Consider the following 18,813-nt stretch of genomic DNA (forward strand, 5'->3'; position numbering starts at 1 on the left):
CCCGGCGCCCCGAAACCCCACCACCCCCCCGCCCCCCCCCCCCCGGCCCCGCCGCCTCCCCTCGGGGGACACCAGCGCCCCCTCCCCGCCGCCGCTCCAAGATGGCAGCGGGGGCTGCCCCGGGCCTAGCCCGGCAGGGGAGGGGAGGAGGAGGAGCGGGGGGGGAGGGGGGCACCCAGCCTCTCCCCTCAGCGCCTCAAAATGTCGTCGAGGCCCGCGGGGGCGGCCCAAGTTTCGGCGGCCTCAATCCCCGGGGGATTTGGCTATTTATACGGCGCTGCCGGTCGCCCCGCCGGCCCCGCGCAGGCCTCTGGCCTGCGCTGGGCCGGCGGGGCGACCGGCAGCGCCCAGGGCCTCCCGGATTGAAGCCAGGCCCAGCAGCAGGGAGGGTTTTTGTGGTTTTTTTTTTTTTTTTGCCTCCATGTTCTTTCGGGGCTGCCGCTCCGTTGACTCAAAATGTCCCTTCTTGCCCAGGGCCTCCCCCCGCCCCCCCTCACCCCCGCCGCTCGGGAGGGGTGGTGGGGCTGGGACTTTGGTACCGGAGGTGAGGCGGAAAAGCATCGTAATCTTAATTAGTTATTAAGACGAAAAGGGGACGGGGACGGGGACGGGAAGGAGAAAAATAATTTAAAAAATCAGTTTAGTTATCGCGCACGGTGGATCTGCAACAAGTTCCCTGCCGAGACGAGGTGGTTAAACTTGCGCTGAAGGTGAAACCGCTTTGCTCCGAAATCGGTCCGAGTTTCGTGTTTATGAAGGTTTTGCTCGGCGTTGCCCAAACGAGCTTTTGATCGAGCGTAGGAGAATTCATTTCTTATTCCATAACGGCAAATGCTTCCAGTTTGTGGGGTCGGGAGCGCTGATCTGACAGTTCTTCATTTAAACTTCTTATTTTAAGGGGGAGCCACTGTTTTCTGATACCACAGAGGGGGGCTGGGGTCCATGGTGCTCTTGCGCTGACACCACGGCCACGATTTCAAAGACTATGAACGGGCGGCATCTCTCCGTACAGCATTCGTGATTTACGATGGTTTCTGTGAAGCCGAGCGACTGTGTCTGTTGAAACGCAAGCCGCTAGAAAAACAAGCCCCGGGATGAAGCTGCAATTTTAAGAGTTGCTTTCCTGCGAGGGAGGGAAGAGCAGCGGGAGTGAAGTGCATACTTGCAGGCTTTATTATCGTAAATTACTTTTGTGTGTAGAAAAATATTACGCAACCTTTTGAGTTGCGCGCTTGATCACTAGCAGCAGCTTAATGTTATCTGGCTTTTGTACTGCCCTTTTGGCAGATTAGAAAAAAAAAATAAATAATTCTGGATGGGTTGCAGCCCTGGAGTAAAAGATGAGTCTCGGGAAGGAGCTCAGGAGGTGGTGACTTTGGGCGAAGTTTCTTTCAGTTTCATCAACAGGGTGAGAGTTGCTGGTTGGCTCCCTCTTAGCTCGCTCGGCCAGATCCATCCTTGGAGGAACGTGCTCCCTTCGGCTCCCTGCTCGTCCGGGCTGGTGTGAAGCCACCCCGGGAGGCGGTGGGCATCCAGCCCGGTTGGCACTGGAAGTCCCACCCTGCGGTGGCCTCGGCAGGCCAATCCCCGCCGGGGCTGAGCATGGCCCAGGCCGCTGCAGCGGGTGAAGTGTGTGTGGAAGGAACTGGAAGCAGAGGCGAAGCTCGTTCTTGCAGGGCAGGTCGAACTCCGCCGAATGCGATGTCTTGGGCTTGGCGCTTGGTTATGGCTGTGTCTGCTGTAGTAGTGTGTGTGCCTGGTCACCGTAGAAGCAAAATCGTGAACGTGTTTTGGATGTGAATGATGGCGGGGATTCGAATGATAGGCAAAGCAGCCTCTCGTTTGAACTTTTTTCTTTTTCTGTGCCTAGGACATAGTTTTATTCTTTTAGCAAAAAGTTTTAGGGACCATGCAGTGAAGGTATTTACCTTGATCTGTCTGCGGGTGCATTGTAAATCTTCCTTAATTAGTTATTGAGAGTTAGAGATCATTAGTAAAATCAATGAATGGGGTAAAATAAGATTATTTTTTTTTCTTTTAAGGTGTTAAATCAACACCTTAGGAGTGGCACCTCAGGAGCCAGCTGTTTTGATATTTATAGGAATTAGGTATTTGTAATAGTCTTGTGGTGTGTTGAACTGGCTGTTAGCCTTTTAACCGCATTCTCTCAGGCCTGGTTCCTTTCTGTTGAAGCACAGTACATCCCAGTAAAGTTGCCATATTTGACAGCAGTGTCACCTGTAGCACTCTGTTTACTTTCAAGCTTAGCTGCAGCATTAGCTCCTTTACGGTTTCTGAGTAATAGGCCTTATTTTAATCTCTGGCAGCAGTGTTAGGAGCGAGAGGACATGTCATACCAAGTCCCTTTTCTCACATTTTAAAAAACAAACACAAAACCCCCACAGTTTCGGTGGGGAAGATTTGGGGGGTGGATATTTGTCTGCTTTAGGTTAGCACTGGGAGTCAGCAAAAGCTCGTTACGAAATACTGGTGTGTGTGGTTAGGAGAGTTTGTTGCTGTTAGGAGCATTCTTATCACTGAGCCACCACTGTGCATGTCCCAACTGCACTGGTTCTCTGAACTGGGCAGCTGCCGTGGGTATGGGAGGGATATCAGCAATTCCCATTTGATGCTTCACTTGCGAAGCTGTTGAGAAACTGAGGATAGTTCTGTTTTAATTGATGCATTTTTAGGTCAGGAAATATATTTCATGGTCATAGTGGTAACATGCATAATACTCATCAAAGATACTGTTGAACTTGAATTGCATTCCTTTCCTGGTTTTCTTCTTCTCGTACACAATTTATGATCTTTCTAAATTGCTTTATTACATATATCTTCCTTTCCTTAAACCTTACTCCACTTTTATTCACAGTCTTCCTCGTGCTCACCTTCTAGCAGCCCTCCTGGTGGGCAAAGAGCAGATGCATCTTGAAGGTGTGATTATTTTTTTTCATATTTTTTTTTTTGCGTGTATGGGTGATTTTTTTTTTTTAAAAAATACATATGCATAAGACAGTTGCCAAATTGTAGTGTTTTCTCACTTTGTTTTGAGAATTTGGGTTTGAGAATACTGATTAAATATGAAACTGATTTTCATATTTTCAGGAAATGTTTGAGTCTTGAGTAGAAGGCTCCTGTGCAGTGCTAGGAACTGGCTATGAATTTAATCTATTTTGGTAATTAGAGGGGAGAAAGACAGTAATGTCTTCTATCCAGAGCAATTATAAATCACTTGCAGATGGTTTCAGCAGGATGTAAAAATAACAGGTTCCTCCAAGTTATAACAAATATCCTACGGGTTCTTAGCTTAATTGTGACCTGGTATTTTTCTGTTTGGGGGAGGGGGGAATAGTTCTTAAAAGAAACTTCTATGCAAAGCAGGTTTGCTAAAATTTAAATATTTAACCAGTGGAGATCTTAACATCTTTGATACTTCGGTGAGGCTTTGTGTTGTTCTCAGTATCTAAATGTGCATCTGCCTGTTTATTCGGACAGGATTCTCTTTCTCTGATCCAGCATCATTTAATGTTTACACAAGATTTAGACTTGAAAATGATTCTGTGCTCCTGGCTGTGATTTCCCCCGCATCCCCCCCTGCCCCGGGTTGATTTTTGAAGCGTGCACGTTGCCGGGGTGTACTTGCATGTGAGAGCTGTAAGCTGTTTCTCTGACTCTTCTTGCTAGAGTTTTATGTTGCGGGTTAACTGTACCTTGGTAAATACAGCTCTTTTCCCTGTGACAGTTCAGTTATTTGAACACGGATTCTAGTATTACCTAAACATACTGCAGTTTCATGCTCGTAGCTTGCTGTGCCAGATAGCTCTGTAAAATGGGGAGGGAACTGGAGGCTGGGGAGGTGGAGGAAATCGTTTATGGGAGATCAGAGCGGGCCGCACACCGAGTTTCCTCTTGTATTACCTGCACACCCATGGCACACCTAGTGCTGCAAAAAGAGTTTTTGCTCTGTTTTTTTACGGATGATCTGTTATTTTCACGCATGCAAAGGTGTTGATTATAGATATATGTACATAATTTGCATCTATCCTTAATTAAAAAAAAAATCTGGAGGATTTTCCTCATTTAAAACATGTAAAGACTGGGGCGGGGGGAGGGGAGAGAGAGGATGGCGAAGCCTAAATTTGCCCTCCGTGAGTTAGTAACTGTATAAATCTGGTATCTTTAAATTTTTCCAAAGATGTTTACAGTCTCTTCCAATTCTGTGTATAGAAGGCACGTGTTGTGCCAGGTGACGGTATAATTATGAGAAAAATGAATACACTTGTTTTTCTCACAAATAAAATTGAATTTCAGAACCACTCTGATACAGTCCATCAAGCACGTTTCTGAAGAAGTAAAATTTTCTTAAGACCATAAGGCTTTAGCATTAGGAGCAGAGAGAGCTTAGTGAGCTGGTTATTGATGGTAGGAATAGCTCAGAGTGAGGTGCTGGCTGCTCAGCGGCTCGGGATTTTGCTTGAAAAGGAACATTCGTGAAGCTACATGGGAAAAGCCAAATTTTACATGCCTCACCGGAAGACCGTAATTCAGTGTCAGGTTCAGCAAGTGTAAGGCACAAGTAGAAAAAGAGGGGTCGCTGTAAACTTGCTGGGAGACAAAAACTCTTTGCTGGGAGGTAGATGACTGCGGGGCGGTTGGAGCGGGCTGTAGAGGTGTAGGGCCCTTTGCTCGTGTTCTGCAGGGCTTCGTCTGCAGAGGAAATAAATAGCATTACTGGCACTAACACTGTAATTATTCATGCATACTGTGAAGACTGAAGCTAATAGTTTTGTACTAGTCTGTTCTGGGATAGGTTGTTATCTGTGGCGTTGTTAAAATTGAATACTTGGTGAGGGTAGGTCATACCAACACCCAACTTCTGTGGGGTTTTCTGAATCGCTGAATGTTTATTATGTATGTAGATGGCAAAAGCATTAGGCATGGAAAGCACTCAGCTCGCTTTATTTTTGTGTGCTTGTGTGCAGACTGTAGCTGTAACGGTTCCCAACAGCATGTAGAAATGCAGGACTGTAGGTACTAATCTGTCATCGTTTTTCAGTTTTACTTTAATCTTCTTGATAAGAAAGGGTTGCTTTTACATTTCCAATGTTAGGAATTGGCCCATGTCTCCCCAGCACAACATGTCTGTTCTAGTCATCTGATTGCCATAGCCTAAAATATGTGCTTTGCTAGGCAACGTGAGTCGAGAGGTGAAGTTTGGGCTATAAACTTGAAGCAATTTGCACCATCAGAGACAGCTGTGCATAAATGAATAGGCTGTAGAGGTTTGCAAGTGGAAAGAGGAAAAATGTGGCTTAAGACAGCAAGGTAGACATTTGAAAGGTCAAGAAAGTTACCTCTGTTCATCTAGGCTTACGTTTGTGTCTTCTGAAACAGGGCTGCAAAACTTTAACAGTGCTCATGTGATTGCTTTTTAAGGGAGCATCTTGGCTTGCTCTGGGCTGCTTAAGTATCCACAGCCTTAAGATTTTTCCCATGAGCTAATACAGACGTTGGTATAGTAATATGTTTAGAGTGTGAGTGTTTCTCTTAATAAACAGTTCCTTCAGATGAGCTCAGTAATACGTAATGCCACTCCAGTGTGGTGGCTTCCAGAACTTTGTATTGTGTTTCTGAGCGCTCCTTACATCCTGTCCGAATGTGCTGTGTCATTGCATTTTTTCAGTTACTTTAAATACACTGCAAGTGTTTCAAATGCACATATGTAGTTTCAGAAAGACCCAATATATTGTAATAAGTGTGATAAATCAGTGCTGCCATTTAACACTGTAGCTAATTACTCTGTCTTCCACTATAGGTTGCACAGAGCATTGAGGATCATCATCAAGAAGTAATTGCTTTCTGCAGAGAAAAAGGTTTCCATGGTTTGGTTGCATATGACTCCGATTATGCATTGTGCAACATCCCTTACTATTTCAGTGCCCATGCCCTAAAACTGAGCCGTAATGGGAAAAGTCTCACAACAAGCCAATACCTAATGCATGAAGTTGCCAAGCAACTGGACCTGAATCCAAATCGCTTTCCTATTTTTGCTGCTCTTTTAGGTAAGTGAAGTAATAAAAGAACTTATGCTGCCAGTCAGACTTACGATTTCGGTTTCTGTTAACTGTTTTAAAATATGTGTGTGTAATTTGACAAAGCACCTAGGCAAAGATGTCCCTTTGTTTCAGACATTCCTACTATACTTGAGGTGGGCCGGATGCGTTTTTGTGAGGCCAGACATGCCGAATTTGTAGAGACCTGCGAGCAATGCAAATTGTGGCTGTCTAGAAACAAGAGTAGAAAGTAAGAATTCTGCAAAGCTCTTGCCTAGCCAAAATGCTCTCAGTGGGTGGGGGTGAATCAGGACAATTGTGGTTCTGCTAGTTTTGGTCTTACATAGTATGAAGCCTACTTTTAACAATGCGCTTTCCAGACTGGGAAAGCATACTTTTGTCCTGTTTTGTATTCTACCTAAAAATAACATATATGGAGTCAAGATTTTTGGATCGCAGGGGCTTTTTTTCCCCTCAGAAATGAGTATTGGGCAAACACGACAGCACATCAGCTGCACCGGAAATATATTCTACTGTATAATGGAGTGAAACCCCACATTTCTGAAAGCAGAGGCGACCAGCATCTTACCATTCCCTTAGCGTTGTTTGGAAAGTTTCTTAGCACTCCTGCTTCTGATGCTAAATGGTGGAATATATTTAAAGGAGCATAGGCAGGAGGGACTTCACTTTCCCGTCTCTGCTTAAGTGAGGCAATTTTAACACACTGTATTTTCCACAGCAGTGGTAGAGAATAGCTGTCGTGCTCTCTCAGAAGAGTGAATTAATTACTAGTTGACTCCAATAAATAAGGTCTGTTTAAAACAGCATTCTAACTTCTTTTTCGGTAAATAAGCACGGAACAGCCATGTTCTTGATGTTGTCGTGCTGAGCAAACACATTAAGAAAACTGGATTTTCTTTTTGTTTTCTCATTGACCCGTTTTAGTACAGGTACATGATAAAAGAGTAAAACTTCTCATTTGAAAGGTGTGAATGAGACAGGCTGCGTATTACTGCTTTAGCATGCTATCGTTTTAGTAGTCTTTAATATTAAATTGTTCCTAGTCCAGGCAGGCACCTTCTGTGGTAAGAAGGAAAGAACCAGTGCATCTTATAGCAGAAAGCCACAAGTATTTGACTGGTTGAAGTTGCTGTTTGTTAGTGGATGTTTTTCATATCCAGAATGGTTATCTGCCTGGCTGGAGGAATGGTAGATGATTGGCTAAGCTGCAGTTTAAAACAAAAACTGTGTAAATTGCATGACAGCCTACTATTGCTAAGCTTTGTTTTGGAGTCTATAAATAAGTTGTTGCATGCCAATTCAGTGAGTAAGAATCGCTGCTTGAAAAGCAGTTCCACAGTTGCAGATATGCTTTATGGAATTAGTGCGAGGTGCGTGCGAACGACGTCGTTTTAACCTGTCACAGAATTACAGCTGCACGGCCAGTTGAGGCAGTGCTTGGTTATATTAAATGGTAGCTGAAAAAGATTCTGGTGAATTTCTCAAAGGTTTTGCAATTTTATGCAAGAAGCTCTTGAATATTTTTTCACTCTTGGTATGTTATATGACAAAACATTTTTCGGCTTGCTCTGGGGAGAAAAAAACTTGAGGTCATTTCACATGATCACTGGAGAGATAGTTTGTAGTTTTGTTTTGCTTTTTTCCAAATTGGTACAAAGGTTAAAAAAACCCAGTTCAGCTACAAGTTTAGTTTTGTGTATTCTTTTGCATTTCTTTTGTGTGTGTGTTCGGTATGAGGAAGCAAAATGGAGTAAAGTTTATGGAAGTCAGGGTTAGAACAGAAAATACTTCGGAGGTCTTCCTGCAGTGAGGGCTGGTGGTTGGGTTTTTTTTGTGTTAGTGGATATTAGGAAACCTTAGGTATTTGATGATACAAATAATGGTTATATATAAGCTTACAACAAACAGATACTGTTTGACTTAAAGTACTGGCAACATTTTTTAACTTTTGCAACCTGAGGCGTATAGTAACTTCAAGTTTTTTAATAAAATACTAAATGCACCTAGGCATATACTTTTGTGTAGCATGGCATAAGTTTAAAGCAGGATGGCTCATTCAGATCTAAATTCTTATATTTTTATTTAATATTTGAGGGTTTATCTGGCTTCACAGGTTGGTTGCTTGCTGTGGCCTCTTTGGGTCTCTTGAACTTGTAAGGAGAATGAAGAAAATAACAAAGGGAAGGAGTGAGTGAGTGCTTGATTACACGGGAAGGCATATGAGTCTGCTACATTGCTCTTCTGGCTACATCAGTGTAACTCCTCATGCTAGTACTTTGTTTAGGAATAAATTCATGTATTCTGAAATAATTGCAGCTAAGCGGCTGGTTTAATGTTTACGGTTACGGAAGGCCCAAACTATCACAATAGTTGTATCCGTATTCAGCTTTAGGTCTGCAAATCTGTTTCCCTGTATACGGAAAACTCAGACTTTTTTGTTTTCGTGTACTTTCATGTCGGTAACTTCAAGGGTCGATCTGGGGATGCTGAAAAGTTTAAAAAAAAAAAAAATCTCGAATGATTCAGCCAGACATTCAGCAGTGTGAAGGGCCTGAGGAACGACACCTAACTGGTCAAATAAAAAAAAAAACCATTCTCTATGGCAAATTTGAAAATTAGTTATGTTCAGGGATAAAGTCTCTATTGAGGTATTCCAGCAAAATATTTTTCTGACTGTACCAACTAGGCAGGTTCTTAAAGATTACTTTCTGAGAAGGTTATGTATACACAAGCAACTGTGGTTGGCTGGTTTGTTTTATAGTTTTTTTTCCTTCTTACAGCTTTCCATGCAGAAGTGTTTTATAGTTCTAGCTTTATAATAAAAGGAGTATCCTTGTCATGGGTAGTTAAACTGTAGCCAAGATACTGTGACCTCCGAGAATGCGCTCTTAAAAAGTTCTGTCCTAACTACTGTTGGTGTAAACAAGGAGTTGATTTGGGTTCTTTTGTAAATTTTGACTCAAATACTAAAAAAAACCAACCCAAGCTTCAGCAGTAGAAAAACAAACACAGTGTGAGGTATAGGGCTGTAATTCAGTGAAATCTTTAGAAAGGGCAATGGCTTCAATTAGTATCTAATTGCTTTAAAAAAACCTAAGGCATACACTATAATAAGCCATTAAAATGGGAAAATCAATATATGTTGAGGTTGTGCAGCCAGGTCAAGAAATAGAGGTTGCTTATGTAACGTTGATCTCTTTCCCACTGTGACGGTACTTTGTAAAGTGTTTAGTTATGTAGTCTCATTCTGTTTCTCAATAAAATTTTAGAACTACATAAGGTAAGTACAGGCATCGCTTCTTATTTGGACTACGGAAGACACTGCTGCGCTTCAGCATCCTAAATTCTACAATTCAGAATGTTGTGAGAGTTGATCAAACGGTCAGACGGTCTTATGTGTGTGTTCAAGGGGATGGAATTAACTGAAATGACAGATGGAGACCAAACAAGATTGAGGTTTTGGTGGAAGGGAGAGAAGCTCTAACGATTTTAAAAGGTAACCTTAGCATCTGCAGGAGTTATTGCTAGTTATCACAAAACTGGCTAGTGGTCTGGCTGTAATTGATTTTTCAGACCTGCGTTATAAAGGCTGTCTAATCCTAGATTAGCAAGAGTGTGGCTCTTGTATACAAACTTGTTGAATCTTTCTGATGCGAGTTTAAAGTTTAGCTCTTAATGAATAAAGGTTATAATGTCTCCTTGCTGGAGATCTCAGCAGTAGGTGTAGTATCGATTGGACGCGAAGACTTCCCTCTCTAAGAGGGCATCTACTAGTCTCCAGGCAATGGACAGCTTCCTTGGTTTTCACGTGTTAAAGAGCATTAAAAGCAAACAAAATTATTTTACAAGCAAAATATTAAGAAAGTAAAAAATTGTTGTCGTATTCTTTGAGTGGGTGAGAGTACAAGATGTTGTCCAAACTGTGGAATTTAAAAAAATAAAAAAAAAGAAGCTGTAAACATATTAACAGCGATGAGAGCTATATGTTCACTGCTAAGCTGCTGCTCTGTAAAGCCGGATACTGAAAATATCCTTAAGTTTTCTACCAGAAGTGTAGTAATACACTCTGTTCAGTTCCTCATAAAGTTTAGATCCACAGACAGTGAACTCTGCCAGTGATTGATTAGTTAGTCTTCAATCAATTCAAATGTTTGAAATACTTTTTAGTAAGAATTTTTTTAGTGTTTTTTTCTGAGCGTGATGTGCTTTGGAAAAAAACCCGGCATAAGCGATCTTCCATTTGGTATGAACAGCTTGGTAAATCCAGCCCCCATCTCTGTTCGTTGTGACAACTATGTAATTTCCCAGTTACTTTGATGGTGCCAGCCCAGGCTTCTGTCTGACCTGGGCAGGTCGGCAAAAGAAACTTTGGGAATTGGGAACCTGCTAAGTGTCATCGGAGCTGCCCGCGTTCCTGAGGGTTAGATAAACGTGGCTTGCTGCTTGACCCAAGCTGCGTGATGGAGCAAAGCGCAGGTTCCAGAGGCAGCTCCGATGGGGATCCGTAACAGCACGTGCTGGGATGCAGGAAGGGCTTACCAGCTTGTGTTGGAGAGCAGTAGAGTGTGTTCTTACACTGTTCACCTGCATCACTAAATCCTGTTGAGGGTCCCCGAACAGGACATGCCGGGTTGAGGTTGACACCACGTGTTGTGACTGGCAGTGTTGCTTCCGTAAGCGAGCAGGGTTTCATGGAAGAGGGAAGTGTATCTTGCTGCTGCAGCAGCATGCTAATTAGGTTTTTCTGGAGTAACAAAAAGATACCTGCGAGTGTAATCTCTCTCCGTTAATCCTATTGATCGGGAATTGAGGACTCATTGCATATTTGTTTTGCTGCAGGTAGAACGAGTATGTAACGTTTTATGGTGTACTTCAATAAAGTTCTGCATTGTGTTCTAGGTAATCATATTCTACCTGATGAAGATTTGGCTTCCTTTCATTGGAGTTTACTTGGTCCAGAACATCCACTAGCTTCACTTAAGGTACAAATTTCTTATAACTCCTAGCAATTAAGCTAAAATCAATCATAGCGGTTAACCAGAGCAGTGTCCTAGGTTAATTCACAGCAGCTGTGCAAGGCTCTTGTTCTCCGTCACCCTCTGGTATCCCAGTCCCTCTCTGTCTGCAGAGGATACCTGGGGCGATTAGCCTTACGAGGCTAAACTTAGCCTTTGTGATCACCCTCAGTGTCCTTCAGCTACATGAGCCATGCACTCAATAGCTTCAGTGTGGTTTTACTTTGAGAATGTAGCTTCTTACTCTCTTCTTTTTTTTTTTTTTTTTTTTTTAAGAGCAGAATTTTTCGTTTAGTCATGTTCTTTGTCAAAAATAATTAGCTGGATATCTTCCTGCCATGTTGTCTTTTTTTCTGCTGATCTGAGTTTGTGTGTAATTGTTAGTTTTCTGTACTTCTTAAAGTGTAAATGTGCTAGAGAAGGCGGCTGGTTTGGCCTTCGGTAGGTTTGGGGTTTTTTGAGACAAGTAATTTGTGGCTGATGCTCTTAGTTTACAGTATGTCTGTTCTGCGGCTTCATCACACTTTCTCTGTGCATCTGCCGAGTAGACAGCTATAAAAGGCAAACTGGACACATCGGAGAATGGGATAATAGTGACCTACCTTCCTTTCTGCCACAATAGACACATCTTTTTCCCTTTCTCCTGAGGCGCACACTGCAGCAAATCAATTTGCTTTTGTAAATTCTGTGAGGCTGTTTTTTGTTGTATCTACAACAAAAATAGGTGGGACTTTTTTCCCCTTCTGTTCCAAAAGTTTATTAAGCGTTGAAAAATTGTAATTTATTTTGCCGAAGGTAGAATTTAAAAACAGATTGAAGGTTTTCAGCAGGGTTTTTAAGGCTTGCACATGCATTGCTTAGTGAACGGCTGTGACAATTTGATGTTACGCTCATCCCCTGTTTTGCTGCCGCTCCTGCGTTTAGAAAGGTAAGTGTCAGCACGTTGTAGTGGCAAAACAAAATATTGCATGCATGTTTGGTACTTCCTTGTAAAACTAGAGATGGAAAAAATGAAAGACTGAAAGAGTGTGCCTGTATTTTCATTTTTTAACTGAAAAGGTTAAAATGTAGGACTTCTCTTAAAGTGGCTGATAAACTTTCTGATGTTCAGAATACTTTTCTGTGTTTTGGGCTGAGTAGACTTGTTTTACAGCCAGTTCAGAAGATGATTTCAGACGCCTAGACCTTCTGAAAAGCCTTCTAAATATACACTGAATTACTTGACTAGAATGAAAGTTAGGTATTTGTCATCTTTGCTTCCAGATTGACGTTTTCAGTGGAAACACCAATTGGGCTTTGTAGCAGGCATCCTAAGGAAATGAAACTTGTTTCCTGAGAGCGTCACTGGGCTGGCTTAGGCAGTCCTCCCAGTATTTATTTAATCTGTTGCCCAGCGTTAATCAGATTTGAAAGTGGTTCCCATTCGGCTGTTGCAGGCTCCCTGAAAATTGATACACTGTTATCAGTGAAAAAAGACCCAAATTAGTGCCCTTACTGAGGGAAAAGGCTAGCGCAGCACATGATTTGCTTAATTTCAGGGCAGCTTGCTGGCCAGTTGTTCAGCCCCAAATTTACCGCGACATTTCTGTCTCCTGGCTGATAATGATGTCAAAGGGAGAGAAAGAAGGGCTAAAGCAACAACGGCACAGGTCTACAGGAAACAAATCTTCATTAGTTGCTGGTCATGGAACAACTTACTATATTTATTTATTTATTTTTAGCTTCAGTTTCAACAGTGCTCATGGATTGAAATTTTAACGTGTTTCAGTAGCTCATTAACTCAATTTAATTTCATTTGACTTACTGGTACATCAGGGATGTCATTACAGCTCTCTCTGTGAGACCTCTTCTCTTAACTGTAGGTGTGCAGAAAGCAATATTCCTTATAAATTTTAGGAATGCTTAAAAAACCCTAAAAGATATGTTTGTATTAGCACAAGCTTGGTAGCAGGAATTAGTTCCAGAACGGTTACAAAAAGCGCAAGCTGTCATGAGCGCTGGAAATGGGGGGGGAGGGAGTTGTTGTGGTTGCCCAGGGTGTCATCCCTGGGCTGTACTTACAAACTTTGCTTTGTTGGGTCTGTTCAGAGTTGCTGTTGAATATTCTCCGTACTCGGGAACCAAGGGCTCTAATGCCACACCTCGTTCAATTCAGGATTTGGAAAACTTTTTCTCATTGTGTAAAGATGTTAATCTTTTGTATCTAAGACAGTATGGTCTTGAGCATCAAAGCTAAGAGATTCAGTTCCCAGTGGCCTGATTTGTTGCTTTTCAGTGAGGACTGTGACAGTTAATAACGTACAATTTATTTTCTGCATTCTTTCTCACTCTTTTATTATGAGGTAGCAAAATGGTTACTTTTCCTGCCAGAGAAGCTTTGCTAGTTCGCCAATTAAAAAGTGTGACTTAGCAAAGACTGGTAGTTTCTCTTCTGATGGGAAATGGATATATCTGCTCAGATGTCAACATATTGAGGTGAAAAAAAGCAAAACTGAGGAACCTGTACCTCTGTTTGAAAGAGGGACATGAGGGTGGTGCTTTCATCTAGGAACCAGCTGAGTTGAAATGGGGAAAAAGGAACGGAAATGGAACCTGAGTGAAGAATCCGTATTTCACATCTAGAAGGAAATGGACCTAACAGTTCATGCTGGATAAAAAGCCTTTCAGAAAACACCAACAACGGCCGTCAGCTCAGCAAAACTGTGAAGTTCTATGGACAAATTTAAATGAAGAGATTTTATCGGCTATCGCTGCAAAAGGGAAAAAGGATTAAAAGCTGACACTGCAAGCTGTTCTGAGTCAGGGTCTTGGACGTCTAAATGTAGATGGACAATGCATCTAATGCATCTAATAAATGTGTAGACACGTGCGTGCATCCTGTTACCGGACTGAGAGCAGAGTTCACTGGAATGACCAGCCAAAACAAGGAAGGAGTTGACAGACTTTCTGAGAAATAATTTAACCCCTGGACCTTGTTTGGAAACTAGCATTATACTACTTTTTATTTGTGTGCTTTGGGATTTATCTTTAAGACAAAGACAACTCAGTTCTCACTCTGGGAGAGCTTGTTACGGGCTGGAGTTTCAAGATCAATGTGTAATACCGTCACAATGATATTAGGAGGGCAGTTTCTTATCTCTGGAACGAATGTGTTATCTGTTTAGGAGCACATACCACGGAAGAAGTGCTGACTCTTTATTCACAAGGTAACCTTAGAAACAAGTCTTAATGCAATCTCTCATTTTGAAAAAGGATGCAGGGAAACTTTTTGAGATCGCAGTCTTCATTTCGCCATGGATCATCTTCCCGTTAGGATAATTTTGAAAGGATGAATTCATTGGGACTGTCTTTGGCAAACTCTTGATATACCCACCAGCCAGTATTCTACATCTGTTTCTACCTGGCAAAATTAGTTAGCGAAATCTCCTTGCTTGTTTCATCTCAGTAGAGAAGCAAAGCATGCTACTTCTAGAAAGCAATCCAAAATATGCAGGTTAGTCTCCTTCTCTGAATTGCTCTAGGAAATTCCTCTCTTTCCCAGTTGACTTCAGAGGGTGTCTGCCAGAGGGAGACTAATATGCTAAGTAGGTGCTTAGGTATTACTGCTGCTCAGATAACAAAGGTGGTACTCTTAAGATGTGCTTAAAGTAAGTGTCTTTTTTTTTTTTTTTGGATGCTAAGGGTCATCAAAGGATGATGCAGGTCAGAAAGGACCTCAGGAAGTCATCTAGTTCAACCTCCTGCTGCAAGCATGGTCAGTGTTGCGGTTGAGGTCGGAACAGGTTGCTCAGGGCTCTTTGCCTGGTCTAGTCTTGGAAATCGCCAAGGTTGGAGGCTGCACAACCTGTCTGGGCAGCCTGCTCCGTGATTTGACCGTCCCACTGGTAAAAATGTTTTGCCTTGCGTGCAGTCTGAGCCCATCTTGTTTCAGGCTACGTCTGTTGTCTCTCGTCTTTTCGCAGTGTACCGCTGTGAAGAGCCCGGCGTCATGTGCTTGGTAACCTTTTTGCAGGTAATGTAAGGCTGCTGTTGGGTATCTCCAAAGCCTCGTCTGAATTCAGACAGGCTGAATAAGCCCCATTCCCTCAGCCTCTTCTCATGGAGCAAGTGCTCCAACTCCTTAAACATCTCGTCTGCCGGCTGTGCTCCTGTTCCGCAGCCCAGGGTGCAGCTGGCCTTCTGGTGCCAAGGCACCCTGCTGGCTCACATTCCGCTTGCTGCCTTCCAAGAGCCCCAGGTCCTTTTTGGCACAGCTCCAGCCTGCAGAGTAGCCAGGGGTTATTTCTGCCCAGGTGCAAGACTTTACTTTTGTAGTCGTTGAATTTCTTAAGGTTCCTGTTGGCTCGCTCCTCTAGCTTGTCTAGGTCTTTCTGGAGGGCAGCCCAGCCCTTGAGTTCGTGGTGGTGTGCAGGGTTGTCACACGGGTTGTCTCATACGAAGCCAGTCTGTGTCACATCTTTGGCTTGTGTTTCTGCTCTCCCCTTTTCTTTCGGACATCATTTTCGTTCCTCTTTAGATTTGGTTCTGTCAGAGCCCTATGTGTATAAATTGTTAGCACGTGATGTCCGTGTTGTGTGCATTCTCGTTACCATCAAGACATGCAGCAGTAGAAAGAGGTCCGTTTCCCAACCAGAATGGAGAGAGGAAGAGAAAGGAATTCTAATTGAATAACTCTCTCTTCACGGAAAAGCTGAGCTTTGCTGGTTTGAGAGCATTGTAAGTCATCCAGGGAACTTCTTGCCTCTTGAGAAAGCTTGTCGTTAGATCAGATGTACGGCAAGCTCGTAAGATTAAATGTTTTTAACCTTCAAAGGCTGAGACAAGATCCAAACAGTTTGGGTGCGCTCTCTAGTAGAAATTACTAGACAAAAATAACAAAACCCAGGCAATTTGTTGTAGTATTCTTCATGTCTTCAGCCTTTTTTCTCGCCAGTGGAAAAGAAAAAATAATGTTCCCTATGTGTCACCTCACAGTAGCTGAATGTTCGAGGTCTCTTTTTTAATGGTTTGAAAATAAAACTAAACTGATTATCTGTTTCCAGCAGGCACAACAGTAAATGCGGGTACTTCTGTTGATTAGCTTTTAAAGGCTTCATTTCCTGGAGACAGTGGGCAACTGGGGTTGTCCTGGAATTGTGGAGCTTTTCCCAAGTGTAGTTTAGGGTACCTTCTACAGTGTCCTCGTAATCCTGTGGAGTTACGCATACGTGAGTCTGTTCTCTATCAGTAAAGCATCTCTGCAAAATCATTTTGTCAAAACTAAGACATTTTTATATTGTAGCTTCTGAGCTTAGAGTGTTGCGCTCTGCCTCATTTTGACAAATACCTATGTAGAATTAATTTCCTTTCCCCACTTAATCTTTTCAGCGTGCATCAAAAAAGTAGCTTCTAGGAAGAAATCTCTCATAATGAGAAATTGGTAAAATATGAGGCTGATTTTACTATAAAATGCTTGGTGTGCAACTAAAAGTAAGTTTGAACCACGACCAGCTTTTCTGTAACTTTTGCTGTTTAATTTTTCCCAGACTTAGTAAGACTTGGCCTGTATTTTAATGCACACAGCGTTGGAAATGTTATTTGTGATTCAGTAACGAATCTACAATTTTGGATTTCTGGCAAGTTCTAAAATGAGTAGAAATCTTTTCTTCTTCAATATCAGGAAAGTACCTCTTATTTCTCTACTTCTCCTTTACGGCTTCTGCGTAGGCTCTGCCATTTTTAGTTTTGAGGGTGTTCTTACATCCGCACTGGCTGTCTTTGAAACGGAATAAAAGAAAATAAAATCCAAATATCTGAAATGTCTCAATCTGTACGTACTTTCAGAAGGTCTCATTTTAGGAATTAAGACTATGCTCCAGCAGGATCTTTAGGCTGTTTGTTTAAAAGCAGCAAAACTGGGGGCAATATGCCCGTAATGTGTCTCACTTGGGCTTTATACTTCTAGGATCTGAGCTGAATATTAGTGCTAGAGTGATGGGATGTCTTCTCTTGATGCTAACTGCTTACGATTTATTAAATATTGCTATCTTGGATATCACATAATACTAGTGATAGATTGCTTACGCCTTTCAACCGCTGAATTTTCAAGCAGAGATTGCAGAAACACTTAAGTAGGAATGCAGGGCTTCTCCGAGGGACTCTGCGGAGAGCACGTCGAACGTGACACAGCCATGTTATGATTCAGCTGCTTTAGAGATGTATAATTGTACAAATAAAATGGTAGGTGTTCAGAAAACGACTTAAATTACCAGTGGGAAGAAAATCTGTTGCCTCTGCCTGCAGGTTGGGTGCAAAATTTTATCATCGGTATTTGTGACTGTAAGCTTCCGCACAAATGTGATCTACAGTCGATACTGTTGTGTATACGTTCAGAATGCACACTAGTGAAAATTTAGAATTTATTGTCTGAAATAGAAATAATTATCATGCCACTAACTACGCTGTACAGAACTGTTCTTAATTTAGGCTCATAAAATGTGGAGCTCATCTGGTAGAGAATGACCAGGTATAAAATGAGCATCCTGACATTTGTAAAAAAAGTAGACGTTAGGAGAAGAAAATTAATAAAAATGGGAATCTGGGCAAAAATTCAGTGGTCGCGAGTGTGAAGAAGAAAAATAAGGGCAGGAAAGAAAATACTTACATATGGTAGACTCCATCTAAAATAAAATGGGGTTGTGGTACAGGTTTTAAAGTTGCATAAACATTTCTGACAAGGCCGAATTGCAGTATTTTCTAGCAAAGTGTGACACCTCTGTGTAGAATGGAAGCATGCAAAGATTTTTCACATCTTCTCGTATCTTAAAAATTAGGACTGTTAAATAATAATAGTGATATCTCGAGTCTTGAATCACTGAATTTTGCAAATAGGCAAATGAAAATATATTAAGAGGAAAAAACCGAGCAGTCCCTATAGGCATGGACGGAGTGCTCCAGAACTGTACAGAGATTCCCGACAGAATTTTTAGAAATTCCTCAGGCATTCTCTAAAATTTAGGACACGTAGTTGGAGACCTCTTTCTTGCCCCTCTGAGTATGCGCGTTGTGCAGCGCAGAGGCAAAGTAGCAGAAAGTGCCAAGAAGGGTTGAGTAGTTCTTCAGGCCCAGCTGGCAGCACCGCTCACTGCTCTGAATTTCACAACGGTCCGTGACGGTTGCTTGCCCTGAAGTTTCTATACCCCAGACAGGATCACGCAGTCCGGGTAAGAGCAGTAATTCCCAGAATCACGTTGCTGAATAATCCTCAGTTATATTTTTCAGGACTGTTGGTATAGGAGGAGCTTATTCAGAGCGTTGAGATGGAAGTGTGAGGCGTCCAGGACCATCCAGGTCCGCTCCTTTCTCCGTGTGGACACGAGAAGGGGTTGTGCCAAAGAACTAGGGGCTTTGGACATCCTCCTGCAAAGTTCTTCCAGCTCTTCATTCTTAGTACAGAGAAGGGTCTTTCACTACAAACTCCGAAGTGATTCTTATCTTTTCAAACCCATGCCATGAGTCGGTGACCAGTGAATTAATGGGAATCCGTCATTTTCCTAAGATCTTGAGTAGACTGTACGATGGACTTTGATTTGTAGATGAAAATCTGTGGTCTGTATGGGCTTAGGTCGTAAACTCGAGGGAAATTTTTAGCATGCATTTAAGCGTGTTTCTCATCCATTCAAAATAGGTGGTGAATGTGGGAGGTCAGACACATCTGTCATTGGATGGTTGAACATAATTTT

General features: G+C 42.3%; 1 protein-coding gene across 3 annotated transcripts in view; it reads left to right on the plus strand.

Annotated features, from left to right (window-relative positions):
• The window catches only part of FAM120A (family with sequence similarity 120 member A), a 63,091-nt gene that overhangs the window by 834 nt on the left and 43,444 nt on the right, over positions 1–18,813 (plus strand). For all 3 annotated transcript variants that reach the window (XM_063347818.1, XM_063347816.1, XM_063347817.1), the window contains exons 2-3: positions 5,819–6,065; positions 10,977–11,059. In XM_063347818.1, coding sequence (XP_063203888.1) covers positions 5,819–6,065; positions 10,977–11,059 — 330 coding nt within the window. The remainder of the gene's footprint in view (positions 1–5,818; positions 6,066–10,976; positions 11,060–18,813) is intronic.

The sequence above is a fragment of the Chroicocephalus ridibundus genome, chromosome 10 (assembly GCF_963924245.1).
Source record: "Chroicocephalus ridibundus chromosome 10, bChrRid1.1, whole genome shotgun sequence".
Taxonomy (NCBI): domain Eukaryota; kingdom Metazoa; phylum Chordata; class Aves; order Charadriiformes; family Laridae; genus Chroicocephalus; species Chroicocephalus ridibundus.